The sequence below is a fragment of the Falco peregrinus genome, chromosome 9 (genome assembly GCF_023634155.1).
Source record: "Falco peregrinus isolate bFalPer1 chromosome 9, bFalPer1.pri, whole genome shotgun sequence".
Taxonomy (NCBI): Eukaryota; Metazoa; Chordata; class Aves; order Falconiformes; family Falconidae; genus Falco; species Falco peregrinus.
This window is the reverse complement of record NC_073729.1, coordinates 22033593-22061263: the sequence shown is the minus strand read 5'-3', so window position 1 is coordinate 22061263 and position 27671 is coordinate 22033593. Positions and strand designations below refer to the sequence as shown.

At 45.2% G+C, this 27671-nt stretch overlaps 2 protein-coding genes across 12 annotated transcripts in view; one reads left to right on the top strand and one right to left on the bottom strand.

The window, feature by feature from the left end:
- Positions 1 to 24314, bottom strand: part of ELMO2 (engulfment and cell motility 2) — a 30618-nt gene extending 6304 nt beyond the window's left edge. For 7 of the 11 annotated variants that reach the window (XM_055814622.1, XM_055814629.1, XM_055814623.1 and 4 more), the window contains exons 1-19: positions 23998 to 24314; positions 17486 to 17609; positions 17317 to 17357; positions 16758 to 16830; positions 16379 to 16429; positions 15234 to 15415; positions 11555 to 11654; positions 11189 to 11340; positions 7749 to 7827; positions 7089 to 7124; positions 4118 to 4168; positions 3669 to 3791; positions 2917 to 3051; positions 2370 to 2474; positions 2182 to 2290; positions 1415 to 1551; positions 923 to 1086; positions 728 to 840; positions 309 to 416 (exon numbers count right to left, since the gene is read on the bottom strand). In XM_055814622.1, the coding sequence (XP_055670597.1) occupies positions 309 to 416; positions 728 to 840; positions 923 to 1086; positions 1415 to 1551; positions 2182 to 2290; positions 2370 to 2474; positions 2917 to 3051; positions 3669 to 3791; positions 4118 to 4168; positions 7089 to 7124; positions 7749 to 7827; positions 11189 to 11340; positions 11555 to 11654; positions 15234 to 15415; positions 16379 to 16429; positions 16758 to 16830; positions 17317 to 17357; positions 17486 to 17563 (1837 nt within the window). In that variant the 5' untranslated portion in view covers positions 17564 to 17609; positions 23998 to 24314. Of the gene's footprint in view, positions 1 to 308; positions 417 to 727; positions 841 to 922; positions 1087 to 1414; positions 1552 to 2181; positions 2291 to 2369; positions 2475 to 2916; positions 3052 to 3668; positions 3792 to 4117; positions 4169 to 7088; positions 7125 to 7748; positions 7828 to 11188; positions 11341 to 11554; positions 11655 to 15233; positions 15416 to 16378; positions 16430 to 16757; positions 16831 to 17316; positions 17358 to 17485; positions 17610 to 18180; positions 18282 to 19602; positions 19703 to 23997 lie in introns of those variants that run through there. The other 4 variants (XM_055814627.1, XM_027790225.2, XM_055814630.1 and 1 more) reach the window with 4 other exon arrangements.
- A 167-nt stretch (positions 24315 to 24481) lies between these two features.
- On the top strand, positions 24482 to 27044 carry SNRPB (small nuclear ribonucleoprotein polypeptides B and B1). The gene is made up of 7 exons (XM_055814638.1): positions 24482 to 24630; positions 24708 to 24859; positions 25293 to 25404; positions 25664 to 25816; positions 26215 to 26353; positions 26536 to 26661; positions 26859 to 27044. The coding sequence occupies exons 1-7, from the start codon at positions 24628 to 24630 to the stop codon at positions 26894 to 26896; spliced, it is 723 nt and encodes a 240-aa protein (XP_055670613.1). The 5' UTR covers positions 24482 to 24627; the 3' UTR covers positions 26897 to 27044.
- Positions 27045 to 27671: the final 627 nt, after the last annotated feature.

The window sequence follows — 27671 nt, the reverse complement described above, 5'->3', positions numbered from 1 at the left end:
CATGAACAAGAAATCCTAACTAGGAAAAGACAGAACTTTGTTTTCTTTGCAGCTGAGCATTGCTCCCATTTTTGTAGCTCATTATTGCAGTTTTCCAAAACACATTACCAGTAACACATCCTGATGGTTGGCTGTTACAACAAATACGAAACAATTCCAAGACTCAAAGGATTTGGGCAAGGACCAAAAGTTGATCTCATCTCAGTAAGGGCTTCAGCCACAGCTCTTTTTCTCTCATCTCGAGGATGGTTCTCATAACAGCCTCTAGACAGCAGAGCAGTGTGCTCTGAGCAGTAATTGGGACTTACTTTTTTCCTGTAGAGATTCAAAGGTCACTTCCCCCTGCGCATTATCTTCCAGATCTCCATAGTGCAGCACCTTGTGATTCAGAGCCAGGCGACAATACCAAAATCTTTCTGGAATACACATCAAGTAGAGTAAGCTGAGCAAGATCATTCACCATAAGGCCTTACATCCACTGTGTTATAGTCTCCCCACCCAGCCCCTCTAACTCCTCCAGTTCCTCAGCACTGCTTCCTGTTCACGAGGGGAGGGTTGCATTCTTAGAAATGCACATCTGTTCCACCCCAAACTACTGGCTGGTATAGACAGCCCAGGTAACTAGCTTTCTTTTCTGGCAACATGAACATGCCTGCTGACAGATTAATCCATTAGATCTTATTTGCATACAGTTCTCCACATGAAAAAGTGCAGTAGACACTGTCACCTTGTCTTCTGCGATTTCCAATTTTTCGAAAGCTACTTCCCTCACAAAGCCTGTTCAGGCGCTGTTGCTTTATCAGCTCCAAGATCTCGGGTTGGATTTTCTCTCTCAGCTCCCTGGCAATCAAATACAGAAGATTAAGCAGAAAACGGAGGTAATGGCAAGCACAGAAAGCAACTGTTTTTGTTAGGCACTTACACAATAGGTGGTGACTGGAAGTCATCTTGGCTCATTCTCTCAGACTGGCGTAGTCGTAGAATCTCAGAATAGCTCAGGCTGCGCAGTTTGCTCTTGAACTGGTCCAAGGAGTTTGGCTTAGAGGGGAGAGCCCGTGTGATCTGTTCCCTCACAACCTGCATAACCTAAAGACATTGGGCAGGAAGAAAAAGCAATTCACAGTTTTGCTGGTTAATGGCAGCAGTGAACCTGCGGCATAGCTCACGGGCAGTGAAGAACTGACATGGAATAGTGGGGGCCAAAAGTACCAACATACTAGTGACTTTGAAGATCCAGAAAAACAAAGAATGACCTCAGGTCATACAAAATAAAAGTTGGACCATCCTCCCTCACAGACCACGTCAATGTCCTGTCATACCTTCTGTACCCTATTCTTTAACCAAGTGTACAGGCTGAGTTAACACATGCTGTTCTGCAAAAGATTCTACAACAATACCTCTTCTCCACTCTGACCTTATTAAAATCCTCTGCTGTTGCCCTCATTTCTTTCCAAGTCTTGTTCAACAGCTGGATGCAGATGGCAAATAGCTCCTCAAATGCACGGTCATGGGTGAAAAACATGGGGTGATAGTCATTCCGGCCTTCATTGGCTTCAGGAAGAAACAGAAACCACAGCTATGTGAGCATACTGCACAAAAGCTACACTAAGAGTAACTAAAATCCACTACTGTGACAGAATCCTGACGGTGTACAATAGTACTAACTCAGAGAAATTAAGACAGTTCAGTGCTTCATCTCCCCATAGACAGTCTATATTGGGAATGGTTGCTAACCCCATGCTTCACCATGCAAGCCTCTGTGACTCATGCTCTTTTTGTACTAGACCCCTCAAATGACTGCTTGCAGTTGTTTCCCTCCTGCTTTCCTCTGGTAGAATTTCTTATAGCAATTAATTGTCTCAGAATGCTCTTTTGAGACTGTCAGAGCTACTAAACTTTTCTCAAGTTCATGGTGGTTTCTAGAGTTGTTTTTTTTTACACAGCACCCTGCTGAAGCTTCAGGAAGTTGAAACCTTCCACTTGTGTTAGTTTTTCAGGAGAAGCACAGTGCACACAACAAAATTTCTTACTTTACTTTGTTAACAGTATTATCACTGGGACACTGAGACTCCAAGCTCCCCCTGTCCTTATACGGCAGAAGTGAAATTGGTCAGCTTGTAAGCTACTTCCAGAAGCATCAGCCCAGCAACTTGGAAAGCTAGGGTAATAAATAGTACTCACGGAGTTCCCCAACTTGCAAGATCTCACAAAGCATCCTGGTAAGCTCAATGGCACTGCGCCCAAAGGGGCACTCATGCTTATCTTCTCGACTGCTGTTCTCCAGAACAATCTAAAAGAAGAGGATGCAACACACACTAAGAAGAGCTGCTGAACTGTTGGTATCTGCAAAAGCTAGCAGCTTCATTTACCCTGATATAGGTGTCCTGATGAAATTTGGCCAAATAGAGCATATTGTCCAATGCCAGCATCCCTGGAGGAGTCTGAGTAAAATCCATGGCTGGATTGATGTGGTTCTGTGAAAAAAGTGTGTAGAAAGAACCCAAACAAATTAGCTCAAAGAAATTGTGTAAGAACCTTCTCTGACTGAAATTTTACAATTGCCTGTCCATAAAACACTCCGTCATATCTGTCCAAGAGGTAAACCTGGACACCGGCTGACAATGCTATCCAAACTTTCTAGAGAAGAGGCCGATTCCAAGTTCTTCAGAGAACAGGTTTGTATGGTAAGTAAATATCTCCAGAGAATGTGCCTAACGAGCTCTGGCACTTAACCAATCAGCATTTTCATAATGATCATCCCTGGGAGTCTCAGTATAGCTGAATTTCTAAAATTCAGATACAGAAGTACGGTAAAGCGAACAGCTATTTCTGTTCCTCATTTCCCCACAACTCTGACGGAGCTCACTTAGATTGCCTTCACATGCTTTACAGTCAACACTCTCTCTAGATGCATACAGTGAATCCCAGCATCTTGTAGTCCTTGGTGTACATGGCTTTGCGTTTTTCTGTTCCACTGCCAGGGATGGTGTTGCTGTCAGACTCTGCATCAAATGCAATTCTTCTCAACTCAAATATGATGTCCCTCTGTGCCTGAAGGACAGAAGGCAGGGAAATGGTAACATGTGATCAGTCACTAGGGCAGTATTTTCACATAACGCACAGTCCCACCTCTGTCTCCAGAGGTCACACAGTGAATACAGAGAGATGACAAAGGTCATTAACACCATGTAAGAAGAGGCAATCTATTTCAAAACATCAAGTTTCAGTACACTGGGTAATGCAAAATATTTGCATTTTCCTTTAACTGTCCAAAGTTTAGTTAAAGTAAATTCCTAGGCCTTCAGGTAATGCTACAGCACTTCTCACTCAAAACTACGATGCATTTAAGAACTGAGTAACAGACACCTTAAAAATGCCCAGCTTCCTTGTAGACTGCAAGGAAATGGATAAAATGATGTGCCCTCCACATAGGTGGAGTAATGAGCTTTGACAGCTGTCATCACACCGGTCAAGAAAGGAACCAGTGACCACTTACATCTCTACAAGTCCCACAGCAGGATGGTCATAAGCATACCCTAATTTTGAGAGGTGGTTTTGAAACATTATGCACCATCTGCTGTCAATTCTAGGAAGTAAAGTAGCTCAGGAATAAGGCCCCTTGTATGTCCTATTCTGTCAGATCTTACTCAGCGCTAATAGTGACCTACCTGATCATTGGGATCCATCTTGGTCATCATTCTCTCTTCCAGGAGATTAAAGGTCAGGACCTGCAGCACGTACAGCTGATGTGCCATTTCTGTTTTAATTGGGCGGTTTCCTCTGATCACATGCTGTAAAATAAAGGACAGGGTAGAAATTAAGGGAATACAAACAAAAACTTAGATATTAGCTACAGGCATATGGCAGGCTGCATGTACATCTCTGTATGTGAAGACTCAGCTGTTCAACCTCCATATTCCATCAGAAGCATAATGATAATGCTCTGTAACAGCAGAAAGAAGCATCCTGATAACTCCTTTTTGAACAAGTGGCTCCAACCTTTGAAAGAGTCACTTTTCTGGAATTGCCCTGAGGGCAGCAGAGTTTACACTCTGCACAAGTGAAACCTCTATTGAGAGAACATTAGGAAGCACTCTGTCATTCCAGACATACTTACATTCAGGATTATAGACCTCAGGTGCTTCTGGGCAAATGCATTAGCCATTTCCTGTTGTGGAATTTAGAGATGAAATAACATGAGTGATATATAAACAAAAAGCCCACATTGGCAGAAAGGAGAGAAAGAAGGAAGCCTATGAATTGGGCACAGCAATGGCACACAACAAAGTGCTTTTACTACAGACTGTCAATTTAGCATGGCACCTCACCACAAAGCAAGCATCAAGTTGGGATGCAAGGGTCATTTTTACCATGACAGAACTCATGGGTGGCTCCCCTACAAAACATCATTAATTTGGAGAAAGCACTAGTGTAGTCAAAGAACAGAAGAAAATTTAGCTTAACGTTGGACATCTAAGGATACACTTCCATATCAGGAGATAGGGCAGCAGAGAGCATACTGTGGGTTGCCCAGAAAAATCTGTCATCTATAAGAGGTTCCTTTGATTAGCATTTCAAAGCTTTCCATTCCTAGGTATACAACCAAGATAACAAGGGCTAGAGGATGGAGTTTTCAGGTCTCCCTCTCAAAAGCTCTCCCTCTGAAATTTACATTTTCTTTGTCTTAATTCCTAAGGAGATGTTCAGGAGTTAGCTAAAGGACAATTTGCAGAAGCACTTCAGTTTACAAAAATAAAGGGTAAATAACTTTCATGTGTAAAGGAAAGCTTCCAGTTTCCCTCTTTACTGCATGGCTTCCTTCCCCAGATGAGGAGGGTCTCCCAACCATCAAGTCATGATGGGAAACAGTCACAGCAGATGCAAGGATCTGCTGCAAGCCTTCAGTTCTGGGACCAAATTACACATGCACCTGCAAAAATCTAACCTGTGCTTTCCTTGTAAATTGCGAAGATGCACTTTTTAAAATACCATTGACCTCATTACACCTGCTAGGAGAGTGGCACAAGTGCTAATGTCTAAATGGAATATTATCAGTAGTTTGCTGTTATAAGCAAAATCTTTGGGTAAGAAAAACTTGTTGGGCAATGCATCATCTGGAAAAAGTCCAAAAGAACTGCCAGTCTCAGATCTCTTCATATTCCTATGCAGTGCAGATTGAGACTTGGCAGCAGATGTGCAGTCTTAGACAATTGCATTCAGTCAGCTGTACATTCTGAGCAATCCAAGACTGTTCCAACCGCTCATATCAACCCTGCTCTTGACCGGCTTTAGAAGGAGTCTGGTAAAGTGTGTATATTAACCTCATTCCAAATCCCTATTATCACTTTTGCTCCAGACAGAAACTTCCTAAAGTAAGAAAGTGATATGCTGGCTGGTAGCCAAGCCATAACGGCTGCAAGTTCAGCAGCGCTCATGTTACAACCAAAATGAGTCAGTTCTTGAGTGGAAGATAGATCTAAGAAGCATCTAGATGAAGCAGGAAGTGGTTTCAGAGATAGCACACTGCCCTCTGAGTCATTATTGTTTACTATGATTTGTGAGATGTAGTACTGAGAACAGAACAGGGCATGCTGTTAGGATTTGTTTGTGCATGCAACACCAAAGAACTCTTATTCTGAAGGAATTAGTTTGCACATGGGATGAAGTAACAGGTGACTGAAGCCAATAAACAGTGGGAAGGACAAAGACAACTAACAATTCTAAATAGCACAGTAAGAAGCATGAGCACGCACATAGCCTAACCACTGCTGAGGGAATCTATGTTCTGCTGAGAGTCCAATAATGCCCACTTTGCTGCTTGATGAGGTCATAGAATCACAGAATCATTTATGGTGGAAGAGACATCTTGAGATTATCTAGTCCAACCCCCCTAGTACAAGCAACATCAGACAAAGCAGGTTGTGCAGGACCGTGTCCAGTCAGTTTTTTAATATCTCCACTGACAGAGACTCCACAATCTCTCTGGGTAACCTGTTCCAGTGTTTGAACACCCCCATATTATTTTTTTTTTTTGTTTGTGTATGTTCAGATGGAATTTCCTGGGCTTTAAGCTGTGTCTATTGCCTCTTGTCCTGTCAGCAGACACCACTGAGAAAAGTTGGGCTCCCTCTTCTTTATTTCCTTCCATCAGATATTTATACACATTCATAAGACGCTCCCCTGAGCCTTCTCTTCTCAAGGTTGAGCAATCCCAAATCTCTCAGCTTCTACTCATATGAAACATACTCCAGTCCCTTAATCATCTTCATGGCCCTTTGCGGTCATGTGGATTGTGTTCAAAGGGTGAAGAAAAGAGGAAAAAAAAAAGAGTGAAGATCCCTTGGAATTTTGTTTGCTGTTAAGTTTAGTATCTTGGCCAAATTACCAACAGGGGAGTATGTCCTTCCTTATTCTCATGTGTGAAGCATACCCACTAATTTTAGAAATTATGTACCATTTATTGAGACCACAGTTTCCCCTCTGAAGGCACTGCATCCTTGGCAAAAGTGAAGCATTCTCTGTGCCACTCAGAAAAACTGAAAAAATGTACCAGAATCTCAAGATACAGAAGGTTCCAAATCCACCTATTAACAAGAGTGGTGATTCCCCTGGAGATAGCATGTGGCAAAAAACGTTCTTATAATACAATTCCTGTAAGGGAGAAGTCACCCATTAGGCAGAATGTATGCTCTAGCCCCCAGTCAGCAGCTCTACCTTTAGAAGGATGCAGCTGGTTATGAAACTGTCATTAATGCAAGTGAGATCAGGGGGATAAACTCAGGCTGTAGTAAGTGTAAGGAGACCCAGACTTCTTTTTTACAATTGGTTCACGTAGTATCAGTTTCCTTTTACAATCACGTTTATTATCTTGTGTGCACAATAGGTCATTCAAAATTTCTCCTGCTACTGATTCTTCTCTCCTTCATAATCTGAGTACATCCCCAGAAGTCCTCCCACCCTTCTCCCTAGGCTCATCCACAACCTGAAGCCTGTATGCATCATCTCTGAGTTACAAAGAGGCATTAACTGGAGAAAAGCTAACACGCCTACAGTTCTACGTGACCAGCCCCCAGGCTTGAGTTACTTACAGTGATGGGCAGGTCTAGGGGGTTAAGCAGCTTGTCCTGCTGGCAGAAAGCAAAAAAAGGCACAAAGAGAAGCAGACAGGATTTAGCTCAGAGTCCAGAAATAAGGCACAAATGAGGCACTAGAGAAGAAAGGCTTAACACAGCAAAGCTACACAAAACAGACATATGTACATCTTGCACGTAGCTGAGATCTTGGGGGTGTCCTCAGAACAGGACAGGTGTTTTATTTCTCACATTTGCCAGTGGGAATATCCCCCTATAACTTAAGAAAGGCTCCTTTTTGGGGGGAGTGTGAGGTGGGTGTTTATTTAGTAAGTACATACAACCCCAAGGACTCTACCCAGCCTACATCTCCCATACAGAATCAGCTTTCTTCAAAAAAAAATTTCCACACTGTATAAAGGATTACTTTCTATCTCTCAAGGTCTTTCAGATCCCTTTCTGAGCATCTCCTAAACATATCTGTGCTGCTTCGGAACACATTTTTAACAAGACGGTACTTGTCTTGTTAGGCTAGGTGGTCCTACGCTGCCACACTGAAACAGCTACGTAAGTTCCTGGTAAGGTTTGCCTTGCCCAGCAATATGATTTCTGAGGCATAAAGTAAACAGCCAGCCACCAACCATTATTCAGGTTTAAAGGCAAGAACCAAGAACAAACCTGTCTCTTGTCCTCAGGTGCCTTCAGGAAGAGGGCATTGATCAGGGCAATGGCATATGTCTGAATCTCTTGGTTAGAGCTGCAGAAACAAAAATGGGAGGATCGTGAGGGAAAAGACAGTATAGAACACTCCAGCCTGCTCTTTGCCTGCACCATAAGAACATCCATTATGGCTATCTTGCATTTCAATGGACAAGCAGGATTCAAGTAACCTACTTGCATGCCATCCAACCTTCATAAGGGCTGCAAAAAGCTGACAGAAATTGCTGACTCTCAGCTCCATTATTCAGAAGATAGTGCACACTGCAACCCAGCTGTCCTGGCTTCCACTGGGACAGAGCTAATTTTCTTCTTAGTAGCCGGTGCAGTGCTGTGTTTTGGATTTGATGTGAGAACAAAGTTGATAGCACACTGGTGTTCTTGGTTGTTGCTGGGTAGTGTTTATACTAAGTCAAGGGCTTTTCAGTTTCTTGGGCCATGTCAGCAGGAGGGCTGGAGGGGCACGGGAAATTGGGAGGGGACACAGCCAGAACAACTGACCCAAACTTGCCAAAGGGATAGTCCATACCACAGATCATGCTCAGTATATAAACTGGGTGAGGGGGTGCCCAGGGACTGTTGATCCCGGCTCAGGGACTGGCTGGGCATTGGCGAGCAACGGCATTGTGCATCACTTGGGTTTTTTTACTCTCTTTCCTTTGGATTTTATTCCTCTCCCCTTCTCCCGCACTTTCATTATAATTGTTATTATTATTGTTGTTATTGTTTTGTTTTTTTCCTCCTATTTTATTTTAATTATTAAATTGTTCTTATCTCAACCCTTGAGTTTTACTTTCCTTTCCGATTCTCCTTTCCAACCCTCGGGGGAGTATGGGAAGCAAGTGAGTGGCTGTGTGGTACTTAGTTTCTGGCTGGGGTTAAACCATGACATCAGCAGAGCTCAGAGTTCAGCATCACCACAGTTTGTTTCCCATGCTGAAGCTATCTCTGCAAAGCCTAGTTATACTGCAGTCTAGAAATGTGTATGGAGCAAGTAATATTTCTCCCCTATGTCAATGGAAGCCACCAAATGCAAATGGAATTAAGAGCGGAAGCATGCCTCTCTTTATGGCATTCCTTTCCAACCTCAATATTGGCCCAACCCACATGTCTTTTTCTTATTTTCACTGAAGAGCTTCTTCAGGTAAAGGATGCTTAGTCCTTCCTAGATCACGCACAGCAGGTGGTTTCACTTGTGATATTTTGCATAAGCTTCCAAATGCCAGTCACACTCTTTTCCACCCCCCAAATTTGTTTCTCGCTATGCTATTACCCTTTGTGGTGGGTTGACCTGGGCTGGATGCCAGGTGCCCACCAAGCCGCTCTATCACTTCCCTCCTCAGCAGGGCAAGCCAGGGGAGAAAATAAGATGGAAAAAAACCTCATGGGTCAAGATAAAGACAGTTTAATAAAGCAGAAGCAAAGGAAAACAAAAGATTCATTCTCTACTTCCCGTCAGCAGGGGATGCGCAGCCACTTCCTGGGAAGCAGGGTTTCAGTACGTGCAGTGGTTGCTCCAGAAGGCAAATGTCATAACAAAATGCTGTGCCCCACTGCCCTTCTCTTAGTTTTTATTGCTGAGCAGTCATCGTATAGTATGGAATATCCCTTTGGTCAGTTTGGGTCAGCTGTCCTGGCTATGTCCCCTCCCAAGATCTTGCCCACCCCCAGCCTACTGGTGACAGGGGGGAAGGTTGGAGAGACAGCCTTGATGCTGTGCCAGCACTGGTCAGCAGTAACCAAAACACTGGTGTGTTATCAACACCTTTCCAGCTGCCACCAGGAAGCAAAGCACTATGAGGGCTGCTATGGGGAAAATTTACCCCATCTCAGCCAGATCCAATACACTCTTGGGAGACTTCTGCAGAACTTCAAGCTCTTTTGATTAACCAGTCTAATGCATCACCTAAATGAATTTCTCTGTGTACACATGCACTTAATTTTTTTTATATATATATACAAAAATTAAACTTCTATAAAACACTTAAAGCTAAGACATTTCTTAGCTTAAATAGTTGTTTTTCCCACTTTAGCATTTATCCATGGCATATCTGTGGAAAACAACCATATTCTCAATCCTATCGCTCCCTTCCAAACCTTCTTCATTTTGGTCAATCTGCCATACTTCAAAAATGCAAATACTCCTGCATCATCCTAGCTTTTCCTTGGGCCTCCAAGCTTCACAGGTCTCTGAAGTCTGTCACTTCACCTCTTCTACCCTCCTTTTCAGGGTCTGCTGCTCTTTTCACCACACTGCTTTTTTTTTTTGACACAGCAAAACAATTTTAAATTCATTTCTCCTCTTCTAACTTGTCTCTTTCAGACTTGTTTCCATGGTCCTGTTCTTCCAGAACCTATCTTCTGTTACAGATTGTTCTCTCCTGACAGTCCTGCCAAACAACCACCAGCAAATTCTGACTCACTCTCCAGCCTCCTTTTCCACAATATTCCCTGCATAGATACTTTCTTCAGCAACCTTTTGTGTTCTGGAAGCACGTAAGCATATGAGTATGTATCTTAAACAAAGACTTTTTGCTTAAACAACTGCACAAGTGTGTTCAGTATTAGGACCACACCTGTGTTTTACTAAAATAGAAATTATAAAGCTCAAAGAACGTATACTCTTTGCAGAACAAAGTTGCTGCAGTGTTCATGAGAACTTGTTTAGCTTTTCTGTTAACCAAATTCAAATGTACAAACACTCTAAGCACAGAGTGACATCGATGCAATACATTGTTTGCACTATAATTTTGTTAAACTACTGTTCATGGATTAAGGAATAGTAATCATATTCACAAATGGTGCTTTGCCACATTTTCAGAATTAGAAGGCTTAAGAAAAAAACCCACATCTACTTAGTGCTGTAAGAAATGCACGCTTCTTTTTTTATGGAAGAATAGAACTGACCTAGACAAACAGCCTTAAAAGCCAGAAATTTGTCAGTTCGCTTGGAAAGAGAGGAAGTGGAGGTGGGCAAAAAAACAAGAAAAGCCACTGTTTTCTTCCTTAATATGCGGGCAAAAACCGTAAGATGAGCTCTTAGATTCTACTGGAGACAATTTAAAGAGGGGTGAAGGTGACAGATGACTGGATCCAGAAGCTTTGAGAAGCTGTTTTACTAAAAACACTGAACACACTTGTGCAGTTGTTAAAGCAAAATATGTTTGTTCAAGACATACACTCATGTGCTTCAGTGCTTCCAGAACACAGAACATATTTTTGCAGGATCTTACTTTTTTTCTGAAATGTCAGAAATCCTAAAGTTCAAGTAAGATATCACATCAGTAATACTTTTAAAATAGCATCTTTTAAGTGTTTTAAACTTAAAAAGGATGCACTTTCAGATTAACAGATATTCATAAAATTGACTTAATTCACACCACTGTTTGGTGGACACTCACACTTGCAGATGAGAAATGAGCTGCCCCACGGTGATCTCTTCCGCTATCTTCTGATACAGAGTCTGACTGTTTAGCACCATGCTTTCTAGAATGGCTAGGGATCGTTGAAGGATGGAGACATCTACCATAGGCTGACTCACATACCCTGCAATCTAAAAACAGATGAACCAGCAGGTCAACAGATGCCCATCCAGGTAACCTTGTGGTGGTGAGTGAGACAAGCTCAGGGAGACAGGGCTCAGAAAATTGCGGTGCACTGTGCTCTCAGTGAGTACTCGGCTTCTCAGAGTCATCTTGCTCTTTCCAGAAGCTGCATTAAAGCGTGAAAAGAAATAGCATCCACTCACCCCCTTCACCCAAACTCACCTGTTTGATGAAGGTTATCGAGACCATGTCCCAAGAGACAATACCATGGTCCATGAGCTCCAAGAAGGCAGTCAGGGTGAAAGCCAACATCTCACTGTAACTGAAAAAACAAAGAATGCATTTACAAGAAGATCTGGTAGCAAGGAAAAAGCCTGTCCAGGCTGAATAAGCTGGCTCAGAGAAAAACGTCACCACCTTCTCCTAATAAAACAGGCTACAGTTTGGCAGCTGGGAGAGCAATAAAATATTTGTATTTACGAAGATAACTTTAGTGTTTGTAGAATAATATTTTATTTTTCCTGATTACAAGCGTAAGTTAAAACTAGCAACGATAAGTCCCTAGTCCTGCTACCAGAGACTTGGCTAGTTAAAGGAACCATGGGAGAAGCAGCAACACAGTATTTATTCTTGAGCAGTGCAAAATATTACCACTTTAATTCAACACTTTCATGTGAGAGGAAAAAAACCCCAAACCCAGCCAAAACCCAGAAAACCCCAGAATATTCAGTATAATGACTGTTAGTTAAAAAAAGACCAACTTGAAAAGGGGGAAGCTTTTTAAGCTTTTAACTTGAAAATTTAAGCCATCTGCAAATGCTAGGTTTTTCAGCTGTTGTTAGATTTGAGCTCCAGAGTAAATTTCTATCACAAAACCTGCAAAAATCTTGGGAAATTATAACCCCTCCACACACACAAAAAAGAACAAACGTGTATTAACATCAGAGAAAAACAAAGAAAAATGAATTGTCATTCTGTAAATATTGCAACTGGCTTGAAACAAAATGAAAGCACAGAATGACTTGTGGAAAATTTAACACAACCACAAGACAGACAGGTAAAAAAGTTGGAGGGAAAGGTCGCAAAACATGCTGAAAAAAATACCAGTTGCTAATATGTAAGAAAACAGAAGACCTATAAAAGTTACGACAGTAAGTTATCAAGACTTTAAAAGTGCTTTCAATGAAACAGAACAACTGCAGCAGAAAAGCAAAGTGAATTATTTGCATCAGAGTTCATTCTAAATGTGCTTAGCAAAACTTACAGATCAGAGTTTGAGTGGTTGGTTTTTTTTAAGGTTTTTTGTTTGGTTTTGAGAGAAGAAAAGTCTTCAAATCTGTCATTTGAACATCACTAGAAGATATTCTGGAACTCGCTATTAATATGAAAAACAGATCTCCAGGACCAGATGATATTCACTGAAGAATTCAAAAGGAACCATGGTAAAACCAAACATTGCCAAACTGCTTATTGTGCTCTGCAGAAAGTGGCAAATAGAATCCCAGCTTTTAAAGAGGACTCAGGCAGGAATCTGAAGGACACATCAGGCATTTAGGTATTTGAAACCAGAAAGATATGGGAAATCTATTATAAAAGAACAATACCACTAGAAGAAAAAGAAATATTTAACAGGGAAGAGCTGCTACAGCTTTTGTAGGGGGAAGTTACGTTTCACATCTATATGTTTATTAGGTTTACGCGGCAGGGTCTGGGCAACTCGGGGATGCAGAGTGGCCTCTGTGCGGAGAGCCTGGGGCAGCCCTGTACCAGGCGTGGCCAGTCCCAAGCGGCTCTGACAAGCCCGCTGCTGGCCAAAGCTGAGTCCATCGGTCAGGCTGGAAGAACTTCTATGGAAGCTTATTTAAGAAAAGGGTAAAAAATGCTGCACAGCAGCTGTGAGAAAGAACTGAAAAAATATGTGAGAGAAACAGCCCTGCAGACACCGGGGTCAGTGAGGGGGAGAGGGTGCCCCAGGCTCCAGAGCAGAGACTCCCCAGGAGCTTGTGGAGAGACCACAGTGAGGCAGGCTGTCCCCTGCTGCCCAGGGGCCACCATGGTGGAGCAGATATTCAGACTGCAGCCTATGGAGGACATCACACGCTGCAGGTGGATGTGCCCTGAAGGAAGCTGCAGCCTGTGGGAGGCCCACGCTGGAGCAGCTCCCAGCAGGAGCTGTGGCCCCCTGAGAGGAGTCCACGCTGGAGCGGGTTCTCTGGCAGGAACCGTGGCCCACAGGGGAGCTGTGCTGGAGCAGTCTGTTCCTGATGGACGGCAGCTTGTGAGGGACCCACACTGAAGCAGTTTGTGAAGGACTGTATCCCACGGGAGGGACGCCATGCTGGAACAGGGGAAAAGCGTGATGAAGAAGGAGCAGCAGATACAAAGTGTTATGGACTGCCTGCAGCCCCCATTCTCTGTCTCTCCGTGCAGCTCGGTGCGGGGAGGAGGCAGAAGTGGAGAGTGAAGGAGTAAAGTTGAGCCAGGAAAGAAGGGGGTGGAGGGAAGGTGGTTTTACTTTTGTCTTTGTTCCTCACCATCCCACTCTATTTTTAATTGGCAAAAAAATAAATTAATTTTCTCCAAGTCAAGCCTGTTTTGCCCAACCCATGAGCTTTTTCATCTTGTCTTCTTCCCCTGTCCTGTTGAAGAGGGGGAATGAGAAAGTGGCTTGGTGGGCAGCTGAAGTTAACCCACCACAGTACAGAAGGTCTCTGAACAAATCAGTAAGTCAGAACAAGAACAGTTAAGCACAACTCCTGGAATTTGAAGATTTTTATGACGTGCTTCACTTAAGCACCTTAAAAAAACCCTCACACCCAAAACCCACTCAGCTGCTAAGGGGTAAAACCAAAGCTCTTTCCTGCATTAATAACTGACTGAAAGACAAGAAGCAAAAGGGTAGAAATTAAATGGTCAGCTTTCAAACTGATGAAAAGTTACAAGGAAATTTCTCCACAACAGCACAATAGTGCTGGAAAGAGCTAAGAGCTAGGGGAAGCATGGAAAGAATGATCAGCACTCTGGAATGGCTGCCATAGTTACAGTGTTAATGGATTAAGACTGCAGCTTAGAAAAGGCATAACTAAGGGCTGGTATGAGTGAGAAATCTATATGGTTATGAATGGTATGGATAAGACAGAGAAATTTACAATTTCTCATAACAAAATATGTAGAGAGAACCAAATTAATATTAGGCAACATGTTTAAAATAAAGTATTTTTTCTTATAGGACAAGTAACTGGAACTTCATTTCCACACAGTGCTGTTGATGTCAAAAGTTTAAATTAATTTAAAAATTAAGATGAAAAATCTATGGAGGAAATATCCAAAGGTTCTTAAACAAAGAGATACAATTTCTGCTCAGGAAGCCCAAAAGTTAGAAACTACTGGAGACTGAAGACTGATAATACTTCCTCTGCTATACATTCTGTAGCCCTTTCCATTCCCTAAGATAAACAGACCTTCGGCCTTTGTAGCAACTCTTCTTATCATGCAGGTCAAAAAGTACTGACCATGTATACAAGAGCCAACAACATGTTTGCTGCTAACTGGCATGTACATGCCACCACTTCTACAGGGCTGTTCTTGTGTGCAACTGCATGTGGGTTTTCACAGGATACCTTCTCCCTTAGACAACAGGTGAATAACTGCTCCAGGAGATTATGACCACAAGAAAGGTAATCAAAATAATTTAAATTATCAAAGTGACCTTTCAATGCAAGTTTCATGCATCATAAATGTCTCCTCTTTTGCCTCATGAGGTTTAGCAAACTACTAGAAAGACTTTGTCTCAATAGGTTGGCATTTGCTGTGAGGTTAGTTGCATAATGCCACTTCTGCAAGCAAAATTAGCCCCTTATTGGAGGCCCTGTTCCAGAGTCCCAGAATACAGGAAACTTACTGGGACAGAAGCTTGGTCCCACTCTCTACAAGCCGTGTCAGCACTGTAATCCCTTCCATGTTGATGAACTCTGTGGCAAAGGTGACATCTGCAGAAAGTTTAGCCAGTTCCTTCATGGCATCCAGTCGGGCTTCCATACTGTGCAACTGGATCCTCTCCATCAGCTGGCGAGCTGCCCTAGACTGGGAGGAAAGGGGTGACCCCAGTTACAGACAAGTCACCTGCAGACTGAGTTCTGACAGCATCAGCATTCTGTCAGAAGTTCGTGGATATGCAGAGAGAACACAGCAAGGGTAGAGAGATACCAGCAATGACAGGGTAAGTAGCAGCAATCAGCAAGTCTAAGATAGGCTAAAAAAGGCTGCACTCAGCAACTGTTACAGCCAAGCAGGAGGTGGTTAAAAATGCTATTTTACATCTTAGAGTAAATGCTTGGTTTTCTCCTTGATGAGGTGAATGGTGGTGGATATAGAAATATGGAGTGAGACCATCAAACAAATAAGGCGTTAAAAAAATCTCTCATAGATTCAAAGAGAAGCACAAGCTTCTTTTGTGTATCCACAAGACATTCTGTAAGATTTCTCAGACACAGATAAATGATATCCTCTCAACCACCTCCTGCCCAAATAACTTCTTCCTGCTCTATTCACTCTCAGCTGTACGCCATGACACTTGCACAAAAAAGGTTTAAAAATTTTAATAAAAAGGAAGCTGCAGCAAATCTGCAAAAGACAGCTGTTGAGGTCACAATAGCAAGAATTCATTGCGAACAAACCCTCTCTGCATCAAATTTGTCTCATTTTAATTTCTGCATTAAGTCACCAGTACTGTTGCTTTCCAACCGATAGTACTAACTATACTCTTATTTAAGAATGCATCTGCCAGGTGCTTTACAACGTGCCAATCTAGGACATGCAATAAAAATGTAGACAATTTATTTGCATAAAGTCCTATAAAGGGCAGAGCATCCAAAGGAAAGATACACCACAACCAGGAAGGAAAACAAGTGTGTGCACCTCATTGTGCAGAATTACCACAACAAAGGTAAACTCCCTACAATTTGGGGAGGAGAAAGAAAAGCTGAGAGGCAAGAAACAGCCTGTCCTAGGAGAATAGCTACTGAGAAAAAGGGAAGAAGCACTTACCGGGGAGACTGCCAGCTGTAGGATAGTTCCATTCTTGATGTCACAGCGAGTCTGAAAGAAAACATAAACTTCAAACTGCAGAAAAGTGGAGGGAAAGAATGCAACTGGACCTACAGTGCATATTTGTATGCACAAGTAAAGGGGTTCCTACACCACACAACCCTACTGAGGGTATTGAGTCACTGAGTGCTTGCACCTATGGGCATGCACAGGGAGAAATACAAAGCTCCTCAGTTGAATGACACCATTCAAGTCCGAGTATTTTTGATAGCAGAGATGCTGCCCCTCAAGGATTAGTGACATTATTGTTCCATGACACTAGTCCAAGGCATTCTGTACTCACTCCAAACATCAGCAAGTTGCTGCCTCTCACACTGACCTGCTCTGTGATGTACAGCTGAGGACCATCAGCATACCGCAAGGTGTAGTATTCAGGGTTTGGCAATGACCACCTGGCAGAGGAAGAAGAAGGACACATTAGCTTCTTCCTCATCTTTCTTCTGGCTCTCAGTTAGGAACAGGAGCTTGATGCCAGGAAAGTAGAAAAGAACTTTCAAGCAAAGCATGGGAAACCAGGTCTCCCAAAGTGGAGAGAAAACGCCATCCTTGAGGGGGTGATGGGACTTCAGCCTACTCTTAACTCAAGCTCTGTGGAAGGTCTGAAGAGGCCTGCATGTCCGGAACAGCAAAACAGGCCAGTCCTCAGACACACCAACCCTAGGGGCATACATATGCACACACTCGGAATTGCAATGAGGATGTAAAGCCTCTGTTTTCCCAGAGATCCTTTTCTTCCCAATTTAAACTCTGGTCCTCTTCATGGCCAAAACTGGCAGCAGGCAGCATCTTGACAAGCAGCAGAGACCTTCCACAGTACCCCAGCAAGATTTGTCAGGGGAAGAGACTTTCTCCATAAGGGTTCCCAGAGAACTACTCACCCATCACAGACCTCCTTGATGATGGATGCAAGAGGCCTTTTCTAGAACAGAAAGAGAGAGTCCATGGTTCCTCTCAGCCAGAAAGTAATACTGCCCACTTTTATGCTTCCCACGTACCAGTATCAAGGTTGTGATGCATTTACTCCCGTGTCTGGTTACCACGTCTCACCTGATCTATTTCCAGCAGCTGGGCATTGGCACCTGGCCACTCAACAGCTACTTTCACAATGTCCGAAGGTGGTGGCATTGCTCCAGACTCCTCCAGGTGCCTTTACAACAGCGCACTCCCACACCTGTTAAGAGAAAGGATAGTGAGCAGCTCTGAACACTATTTCAATTGTTACATTGCATCTAACACCAAGCTTCAAAACACTGCATGGGATCAGCCTTATGGTTTGCTGGGTCTGCTAGGGACAAAACACCCAGTGTTCTAGAGATCAGCGCCTCATGCTAAAACAGCACATTGTGAAACCGTAAGTTCAAGCTTATCACCTACGGAAAACTTCTGAGAGCTTATTGGGGTACTCAGACAAGAAGGAGAGTTGCTGGGATCAGCAAAGCCCCATCTGCCACCCACTGCCCATACTGCCAGGTCAGCAAAGCAATAGCTCCCTACGCTCACCTACTGCCTGTACGTGAGAGGGGGAACATACTGTCCAGGTGGCCCCCATCCCATGGGCTGGTGTTTACTGATGCCCCGTTCATATTTCTCAGATACCTTGATCCATTCAGGATACCCAAACAGGCTCCTAGGCAGGGCGGCAGCTAGCTTTATCCCATTCCCTTCCTATAACATCATAAATCCAAAATATGAATATCTATCACAGAAGGAAAGTTAATTCAGCGTTTGCTCTGAAGGTCTACCTTTCACTCCTTATCTGCCTTAGAGCATAAGCTTGTGTTTAGGGTTTGGTCCCAGACAGTTGTCAGACATGCTAGTTTGTGCTTCATCTGATAGTAAGAGGCTGTAAAAAAATGTACTTATTCAGTTCCTTTTTAATCCTCTCCCAGGTGGAGGGAGTAGCCCTGCTCTCTCCTACAGAGCCACAGAGAGACAACCCTCCCCATCAGCAATTCTCAGGAACAAAAGCTTCAAGCTGCCAAAAATGATATCTGACCACCCACAAAAGTAGTCCTGTCCTCAAGGACTCCTCTTGAGACTCAGTTTCCAGCATAACCAGAATGAGATTGTAAGCGTCCAAAAACAATTTCCCAGCTCCTATGGAAGTTCCCATTTCTCCTACTGGGGCAACCCTGTCCCCCTTTCCCAGAACTGACATGAGACAGTGCTGAGCAGGAAAGCTGTTTCATGATTAACATACTTTCCTGACTTATTTGATCAACTGGGAAAGAGATGCTAAGACTTGAAGGGAAACCAGCTGCCTTTGGAATTTTCCTGATGCAAGGACAGTAAAGAAGAGAGAACTTCCCACATATCAGCAAAGACCAAGTGGCTGCAGAGATACCTGGCCCAGGAAATTGGACGTGACTGACCCGGGAAAGGAAACTTCTATGAAATTAGCTGAGTCTATCACAAAAGGCATGTATGCCTGGCCTGTGTAAGACGTTGACTTAGAGATCTGCTGATGATCTCAATTCTTCCCTTGCAGAGACTGGTACCACTGCATGGAGAGATAGGAAAACTCAAGCGCACTGAAGTTTCTCTGCATTTGTACACTCACAAACCCCTTTTCCCAGCCTGCTGTGACTATTTTCTCACTCCAGTTGAGGAAGATTTCTCACATAGGAAAACAGAATGCTATGATCTCCTGGTGCAGCCTTCTGAGAGAGTCACAACATTATCATCACTCCTGCTTGCTGGAATTGAGGACAAGGGTTGCATGTTTATGTTTCTTTCATAGCACCTCCTGGAAATGCCCAGTGTTATCACTGCAGCTAGTCTTGCCCTCAAGTCTCCATCAGATCAGAGATACTTGCTTTACAAGGAAGGCACTTGCAAGAGAGAGAAATCAGCCATTTCCCTATTAAAATAAACATTATTTACCGTGAGAAGCCCTTCTGAATCTGCCTTGCTCAATTTGCTCTATTCTCAGCACATGTATGGTCTCTGCAGATCCTACAGAAATCCAGGAAGCCTGAACTCCAGAGCTATCTGCAGCTTCAGCCAACCCAAAAGGGAGACTGGTATTGCACGTGCATAGGAACGTCATCCATCTCCGCTCCTAAAACAGCCAGACTTTGTCCACTCTACAATCCCACCCCTTGGAAAAGTATCTGGCAAGCCAAGTTCGGAATTTCATGATATTGTGAAAGTGCACGGCTTACCCCAACTCACAGAGATGGTTGCAGTCAGTCGGTATTCCCTCTGGCCTTCTCTTTCCTTTTTAGCATCAATCTCAATAACGGCTTACGTTTTCCTAAAAACCTACAAAATTACTGTAAGACTAAACACATCTCATGCAGACAAGTGCAGTCGAGTTAGGTTCAGCTTTGCCAGTTCCTTATAAGTAAGATCTCCAACCTTTCAGATAAGCAGCACACATCAGCTCAGACTAACATACCAAGAAAGAGATAGCCTCGGAAAAGCAACAGACTCAGTGCACCAATCAGGTTGAGATGGTCTTGGGGACAGTGACAGAAAAGCATTTATATGAATCCTATCATCCAAAATTACAAGTTAGAGTAAAGCAGTTACACAAACACCACCTGGTATTTTACTTCCTAATCTCGGAGGGAAGACAACTAAGTCATCTCCCACTCCAATATTTGCTCTGGATAAAAATTTTACAGCTCTCATCGTGATACCAAATAGGAAAGCCTGTTCTTCAGAAGAGGTGCATCAGGTTAAGAACCTCCAGCTTAGAAAAGGTGAGGTCACGCAAAGGAAGACTACTCATATGAGAGCGAAGTTAAATTAGTGTTTCAAAGAAGGGTTTGTAGCCCACAGGGCTAGGCTAATTCACAGACAGAAAGCACTGAGCATATGCTGTCCTACGGAAACACTGTCTCCAAATCCCAAGAGCACATGCTGTTAACAGACCCCACTTTCTTCACAAATTTTGATTATCGGTGTTGTAGTCTCTCACTCCAAGACAGAAACACACAATTCATACTTTGCTAAGGTAAGACATGTTAACTTGTAGCACATATGTTCTCAAGAGGCCTCTAACCCTAAACACATACACAGCTGCTAGTGCTATTTTCATACCGGTTACAATCAGCAAATTGGACTGTATTCCCTCCTTCGACACTCATTCTGAAGCAGCTGGTCTTCTTTTGTCCAAAGTAAACTAGTAATTCAAGTAATAAAGCATAAGGAACCCAGGACCAGAACAGCACCTTGCCTCATTGTATAGGAATCTGCATAAAGACAGGAATGCGTTGAACCCAGATACATTCAGAAGACTGCAGCCCCCTGTACAGTGCTTATTATTAAGTATCCATAGCAAGCCCACCTATGCAAGTTATCCTCAGCCTGTTCAAAAGTCAATACCCAATACCTGACATTTCTGACGATAGGAAAAGTCTGCCAAGCATTTCACACTGCAAGTCAGAAGAGTCCCTCCTGGTCCTAACAACCCAGCTTGCTCTAACATTCAAGTACAGTGTAAAGAGACACAGCAGAACCAAGAAAGCCTGCTAAACTGTACTCTGTAGCATCAGCCATAAGAATGTGGAGCTTACGCAACCCTTCTGTTTCACAAAGAGATAGATGAACCTAATAAAACTATGTATCAGTCTTCCTTGCTTCCTTTTCCTGAATTACACACACAAATAAATAAATAAAAAATAATTTTGCCTTTCAAATGTCTTTTGTAGCAATATCTCAAAACAGGGATAACTCATCAACTAAATCTTTTCAGTACACTATGGCAATCACTACTATACAAGCAGTAGCCCAGCTCTGTACATATTCCCCAAACAAAAAGTGCCCAATTTCCATGACGCCCACAAATCTGCAGAATATGCAGGTTTCCATCCATCAAGTCTAGAAACAGTCAGCTCCCAAATGGTATGTTATTTCCACTTGTTCTCCATTCAGCAACTAAAGCCTGAGAAATCTCAGTCATATGGCATAAGCACACACCATCTCCAATAATCAGACTGGCTTGCAGTAACCAAATAGGTAACTACTTCTCTCATGGGCAAACTAACTCAGGCTAGAAACCACTGAAATCCATTCAGTGTTCAAGGGTACAGCAAACACACAGTGAAGAGGCAAGGCTCAAAGATTACTTTCTTGAGCGTTAAGAATTGAATCTGCAACGCTTTTAACAAATATACCCAGGAGTAATTAGCATCTAATTACTTCTCCCTTCAGCCTCCTGCAATACAGTCACAGCCTTTTATTAGTACTGCAACTTAACGTTGCAAGCTGTTCCTGAAGAGTACAAGGAAATACAGTACTTCACATGCCAAAGCAAAGATGTCCATACTATAGGTAAAAGCCTTTACAAATCTCTACCTTGTCTTCTCCCTTGTGAAGAATATGCATCATTCAGGGAGAGGAAGTGCACATTAAAACAAAACCACTGATACTATGGGAAATTCTGCAGAAATCATAGAAACATTTAGGTTGGAAAAGGCCCTTAAGATAGAGTCCAACCATAAACCTAATACTGCCAAGTCCACCACTAAACCATGTCCCTAAGCACACATAAATAAAACTCTCCTGTTTCATCAAAAAAGTGCTGCAGAGATTGGCCCACAGTTCCTAAAGGCAATGCACTCCACCAGCAGCTCCCTCAATATCCTCACCACTGAACACAATAATCAACAAAGTTGTATTATGCTGCCCTCATTACTCAGAAAAGCTATCAGCTGCATGCAAACTCAGAAAGTAACTTACCATGATACATTAGATTATTTATACCCAGACTTCTTCCATAAATGAGCACCCACTCACGACTGGAAACCACGATCCTCATTCCAATCAGTATTGAATGCACAGTAAATATGCAGTGAAAGAAATAAAGCTTAAGGACTTTTTCTTTGCATAGCAGCACCACGGAACAGATACCACACAAGCCTACCAAGGAAGAGATTCAAACATCAGAATGAATTGGCTAAGCAGAACCCAGAGAAGCAGGAATATAAAAATTTAAAAAGTAGGAAACTCGTCAGACAGTCTGGGTCAAACAACCCTTTGAAGGACCTATGCAGATCAGTGGCTCAGTAGAAGGAGCTTTCCAGAAAAGGACAATGAAGACTGGACTGCAAATACAAAGGGCACTTCAGGTCAGCCTCTTAACACAAGGTTGTCTGTCAAAAGTGTTCTTTGAAAAGATTTCGCTGTATGTCTGCAGACAAGAGAGGTGACAGATGTTAGATTTTACAATGGATGTGTTGCAGTGATCCAGTGATATATCTGATGAAATGACTGTTGAGAAGCTCTCAGGAAGAAGCACAGGCTGCAATTTTGCATAGTTGTGATTATCAGTTACTTACGGGCCTCTCACAGCACATTCTTCTCAACAACAGCACGTAAGCATTTTTACAGTTTTATACAGGCAGACAACAGAGAAGCTGAAATGCATCAAGGATGAATTCACTCCGCTTCTGCAGAGCGAGTTCCTTTGTACAAAACAGTGGTGCAGGGGTAGCTGCAAGGGAAGGAGAAATCAGCAGAGCCAGTAATAATACACTATTCAAGAGACTTCTGAGAAGCTGCAAGCTAAAACAACTGTAGTATTTTGAACAGAAATTCCCTATTCACAAACTCAGTCTTCTTTTCATTACAGATTGAAAACAAAGTGTGCTGCACACAGAATAAAAATGAGGAGGATGAAAGAACATTCCATGAAAAAGAAAAGCTGCCTGGCAGAATCCCCCAGTCAACAAGCAAATGGCTCGGTTTCTGAAACCTGTAGATGTGACAAAACATCCTAGTCAGCTCTTGGCAAGTCTCCAGATGGTGGTACCAACAGGGCTGATACCAGGTGGAGGTGATGCTGGCTGCTGGCACAGTGACTAGCTGGGCAAGCGTGCAGAGGAGAGAGCTCCTCCTTGGCCAGGCAGCACAGTGCCAGACAGCAGAGTCCAACCTGTGGGCTATGTACAGTTCTCTGCGTTGCTTCATATAACAAGCCGAGAGAAACATACTTCGCTAGAGAAACCAAAGAACCAGGCGGCCCCGATGCTCTCTCTCTAGGATCCTATGTTGCTCCAGAGGCCTCGGTCCAGGGCCGCGCTGCGGCTGCAGGGCGCCGAGCCTGTGACACCGGACCCTTGTCTTGCACGTCCCGACACAGCCGGGCAGGGGCCGCCCTTCAGCAAAGCCAGAAACCGAGAGCAACAGGCAAAAAGAGAAACCCACTTTTTTATTATGTGCAATCAGTCAGGCGAGCTGCAGGCAGCCGGCCTGCCACCGCCTCCCCAAGCCGGGGCCGAAGCTCATTTGAAGGCGCTCAACCGCTTTTTCCTGAGGACGCGCGGTCGCTGGGCGCCCCGGCCGCGGGCAACGGCGCCCCGCTCGGCCGCCCCAGCGCGGCCCCTCCGCGCCTCACGCCCAGCTGCCGGGGTGGGGTGGGCCCGGCGCCCACCGGGAGCCGCGTCACAGTGGGCACGGAGCGGGCCCGCCAGCCCCGCGGCAGGGAAACCCTAGGCCCAAGCCTCGCGGCGGGGCGGAGCCGCCGACGGGAAGGGTCCCGGCGGCCCGGGAAGGCGGCCCCGAGGGCCCGCGCCCCGCCGCCCCCCACCCCCGCGCCGCCCTGCGCTCACCCAGCCGCGCCGCGGCCGCTCCGCGCTCCGGCAGCTCCGGCTGCCCCGCCGAGGCGCTGCCCGCGACTGGCGCCGCCGGCTGTCACTCAGCCGCTCCGCCGCCGATTGGCCGCGACACGCGCGTCACGCGCCCACAGAGCGCTGCCATGGCGACTTCGGCCGGCCGGCCCCGCCCCCCGCCCCCGGCGCCACAGCCCGCGGCCGGGCTCCCCGCGGCAGCCTGTGAACGGCATTAACCGAGCGCCCCGCCAAGGCCGCCACGGGAGGGCTCACGCCAGCTCCCCGTGAAACGGCGCGCGCCTCCGGGGCCGGCTGTGGCCGCCCGGGGCCGGGCTTCCCCCACAGCTCTGCCCGCCACCGCGCACGGGACTGCGGGGGGCGGCACTGCGGGGGGCGGCGGCCAGGCCCGACGGCCTCTCCCGGAGCGCGGAGGCAGCCGCCGGCCCTCCCCGGAAGCACGTCCCCGGCGCGCCGGAAGGGGCGGGCCGCGAGTAACGGGGCAGCCGCGTGGGGCGGACGGAAGCGGCGGTCGCCGCGCGTAGCAGCTTCCGGTGGAGCGGGCGGAGCCTTGGGAGCGGGCAGCGGTGGTGGTGGTGGCGGCGGCGGGAGGGTTCGCGGACAGCTGCAACCATGGTGAGCCGGGTGGAGAGGCTGGGGCCCCGCGAGCCCTGCTGCGCCCCCGCGCCCGGTGTAACGGCGGTCTCTTGCAGACGGTGGGGAAGAGCAGCAAGATGCTGCAGCACATCGACTACCGCATGCGGTGCATCCTGCAGGACGGGCGCGTCTTCATCGGCACCTTCAAGGCCTTCGATAAGCACATGAACCTCATCCTCTGCGACTGTGACGAGTTCCGCAAGATCAAGTGAGCGGCGCGGCCCGGCGGCGGCGGGAGGGCCCGGGGTCGCCGCCCGCTTGGAGCGGAGCCGGTGCAGCGGCCGCCGGGCCCTGCCGGGGGTGGCCGCGGCCTCAGCCTCGGCTGTCGCGTCGCGTCCCCGGGCTGCCGGGGTTCCCGGGCGCTTTGTTTCAGTTCCTCCCAGGAACCGGCCCGTACCTGTAGGTGATGCATGCCACCGTAGTCTCTCTGTAACATTTAAGCACCGGGGGGCGGGGAAGAATCCTGGAGCTAATACACATCTTGTGTTCAGGCTTCTCTTTGTGCTCAGTTTGAGGCATATAAAAGCGTGGCGTTCACAGTAGGTTCTCTTCTCCGCTGCAAATTCAAACAGCAGCATTGATGCCCCCCGCCTCCCTCCTCCTCTCTCTTGCAATGTTTTTTTTTTTTCTCTTCTCACTAGACCTAAAAATTCAAAACAGCCAGAGCGGGAAGAGAAACGAGTCCTTGGTCTAGTGTTGCTGCGAGGAGAAAACCTGGTGTCCATGACAGTTGAAGGACCACCCCCAAAGGATGTAAGGAGAATGAGTGCAGAACTAAGGAGAAAGGGAAGGGGCATCTGCTAAATTTGTTTCCTTGCAGAAGACTGTTACCGCAGCATTGTGCTAGACTTCTAGATGCTGTTGTGGCTAGGCCATCAAATGTCATTGCAGGAAGTCCCAATCCCTTTGTGGGTTTGGACATTAATTGGACAAAGGAGGGCTGTGGGCATCCCTAGGATCTGAGGACTTCTGTTGTGATAAATGTTTCTTTCGGGGGGGTGTCTGTTTTCAGACTGGAATTGCCCGGGTACCTCTCGCTGGAGCTGCTGGAGGACCTGGAGTTGGAAGAGCAGCGGGGAGGGGAGTACCAGCTGGTGCACCCATGCCACAGGCTCCAGCAGGATTAGCTGGCCCTGTCAGAGGAGTGGGAGGACCATCCCAACAGGTGAGATGCTGTGACCCATTAAAAAAAGGAAGACTTCTCTGGTACGTTCTGAGGTGGCTTTTAATTCTTGGTACCAATGCAATGCAAGAAGTTGGTGGAGTGGAAGAACTGTAATCTTAGTTTCTGTTACCAGGGAGCTTGAGCCTTGCAAGGCTTTTTTGGTACTAGATCTCCCTAGGAACTCTCGTCATATAGGATGAAAGAAGATGCTTCAAAAGTGCAGCTCCTTGTACAGACTTCAGTGGTATCCACTGAATTATTACAGGCTTGTAGCATTATTTAATTCATTTAGAGGAGACTGGCATAATCTTGTGAAGGGATAACAAATATTTTTTTAGTTTATTAACATAAAGCAGGTGTTGTGCTGTTACTCTGTGAACTGTTTACGTTGTTTACAGGTGATGACACCTCAAGGTCGTGGAACAGTTGCAGCTGCTGCTGCAGCAGCTACTGCTAGCATAGCAGGAGCTCCAACGCAGTACACACCAGGGCGTGGGGGTCCTCCCCCACCCATGAGCAGAGGAGCACCTCCTCCAGGTAAGAATCCCTCTATAGAGTGGGGCAGCAAGGAGCTTGTGTTATGTGGCAGAATTGGTGATGAAGAGGTATTTACCCCAGTCTGATGAAGATCTGGTATTGTGGAGGATTACTTAAATACCCAACTTGTACCTTGACTATATTCAGCTGGATTTATATGTTTGTTCTTTCTCTGGCTGAAGGAATGATGGGACCTCCTCCAGGCATGAGACCACCTATGGGCCCACCAATGGGAATGCCCCCAGGCCGAGGTGCTCCTATGGGAATGCCCCCACCAGGCATGAGACCACCACCCCCAGGAATGAGAGGTAAGCAGAGCTTACCTTAAATACCTAGAAGCTCTTAAGAAGCCATAACATACGTAAAATGTTTGCAGGGTGATGTATTTCAATGCCCCCATAGCTATGCTACTTGTCAGTAAATGCCTTGGGGTCATAAGGCCACTTTCAGCATGGGGAAAACGTCTTTCTGGTCTAATGTTGCTTCTTCTTTCCTTTATTCCCAGGACCCCCTCCACCTGGCATGCGTCCCCCAAGGCCATGATACTCTATGATGTACCTTTGAACTGTGAGAAGACTGATTAAGGGAATATACCGAGTAGTACCATCTGTCAGAACTTTGCTATGTATATTTTATATTTACTGCTGGTGAAGTTTGTCCTTTTTAATAAAGTTGGAAAACCTAGTACTTTGAGTCACTGTTGTACTGGTCTACTTGAGGAGTGCAGTTGTTCCTGTTCGCTACTGCACTTTGGTCACCCCAGAAGAGCAGCTTTGAAGCAAAAAGCTCAATTTGTATTGACAGCTCAGAAGGTAACAGTTGGTCTAGGCCACCTGGTCTGTATTGGTGTGTCTTCCTTATAGGAATTAAAGTTTATCAATGAAATTTAGTAAGGCTGATGAAACAATTTGTTGGAAGGTAAAGAATTTTCAAGGAAGAGAGTTTTAACATTTCAGTGAAATTAAGTGTGGGTTACTGATCCAAACTATTCCTGCTTTGTTCACAGTGGAACAAGTACTATGATGCCTGTACTAGGAATAGTGATCGCTGATGCTCTGCATAAAGCTGCTGCTTATTAGCCTGCAGTAAACCTGCTTCATCTTTAGATGTGGGGATTGCGTCTAGTAAAAAAAAAAACGGTTTGCTCATCCTAGCTTATCACTAATTACACACAATAATGTAAAGCAGCAGGTCATCTTCCCTTCTTGCTTTCTATTCAAGTTAGGAAGAATGTTGTCTGTCCCCCCCTAGCCCCTTTGGAGATAATCCTTTCTTCAGCTGGTTTTGATTCCTGTGACCTCTGAAGCCACCTTTGTAA

What these genes read in the sequence shown, in the direction of transcription:
- SNRPB (XM_055814638.1), top strand. An exon ending in AAGGACCACCCCCAAAGGAT is followed by an intron (nt 25,405 to 25,663) that starts GTAAGGAGAATG and finishes GTCTGTTTTCAG; the next exon opens with ACTGGAATTGCCCGGGTACC. An exon ending in ACCACCCCCAGGAATGAGAG is followed by an intron (nt 26,662 to 26,858) that starts GTAAGCAGAGCT and finishes CTTTATTCCCAG; the next exon opens with GACCCCCTCCACCTGGCATG.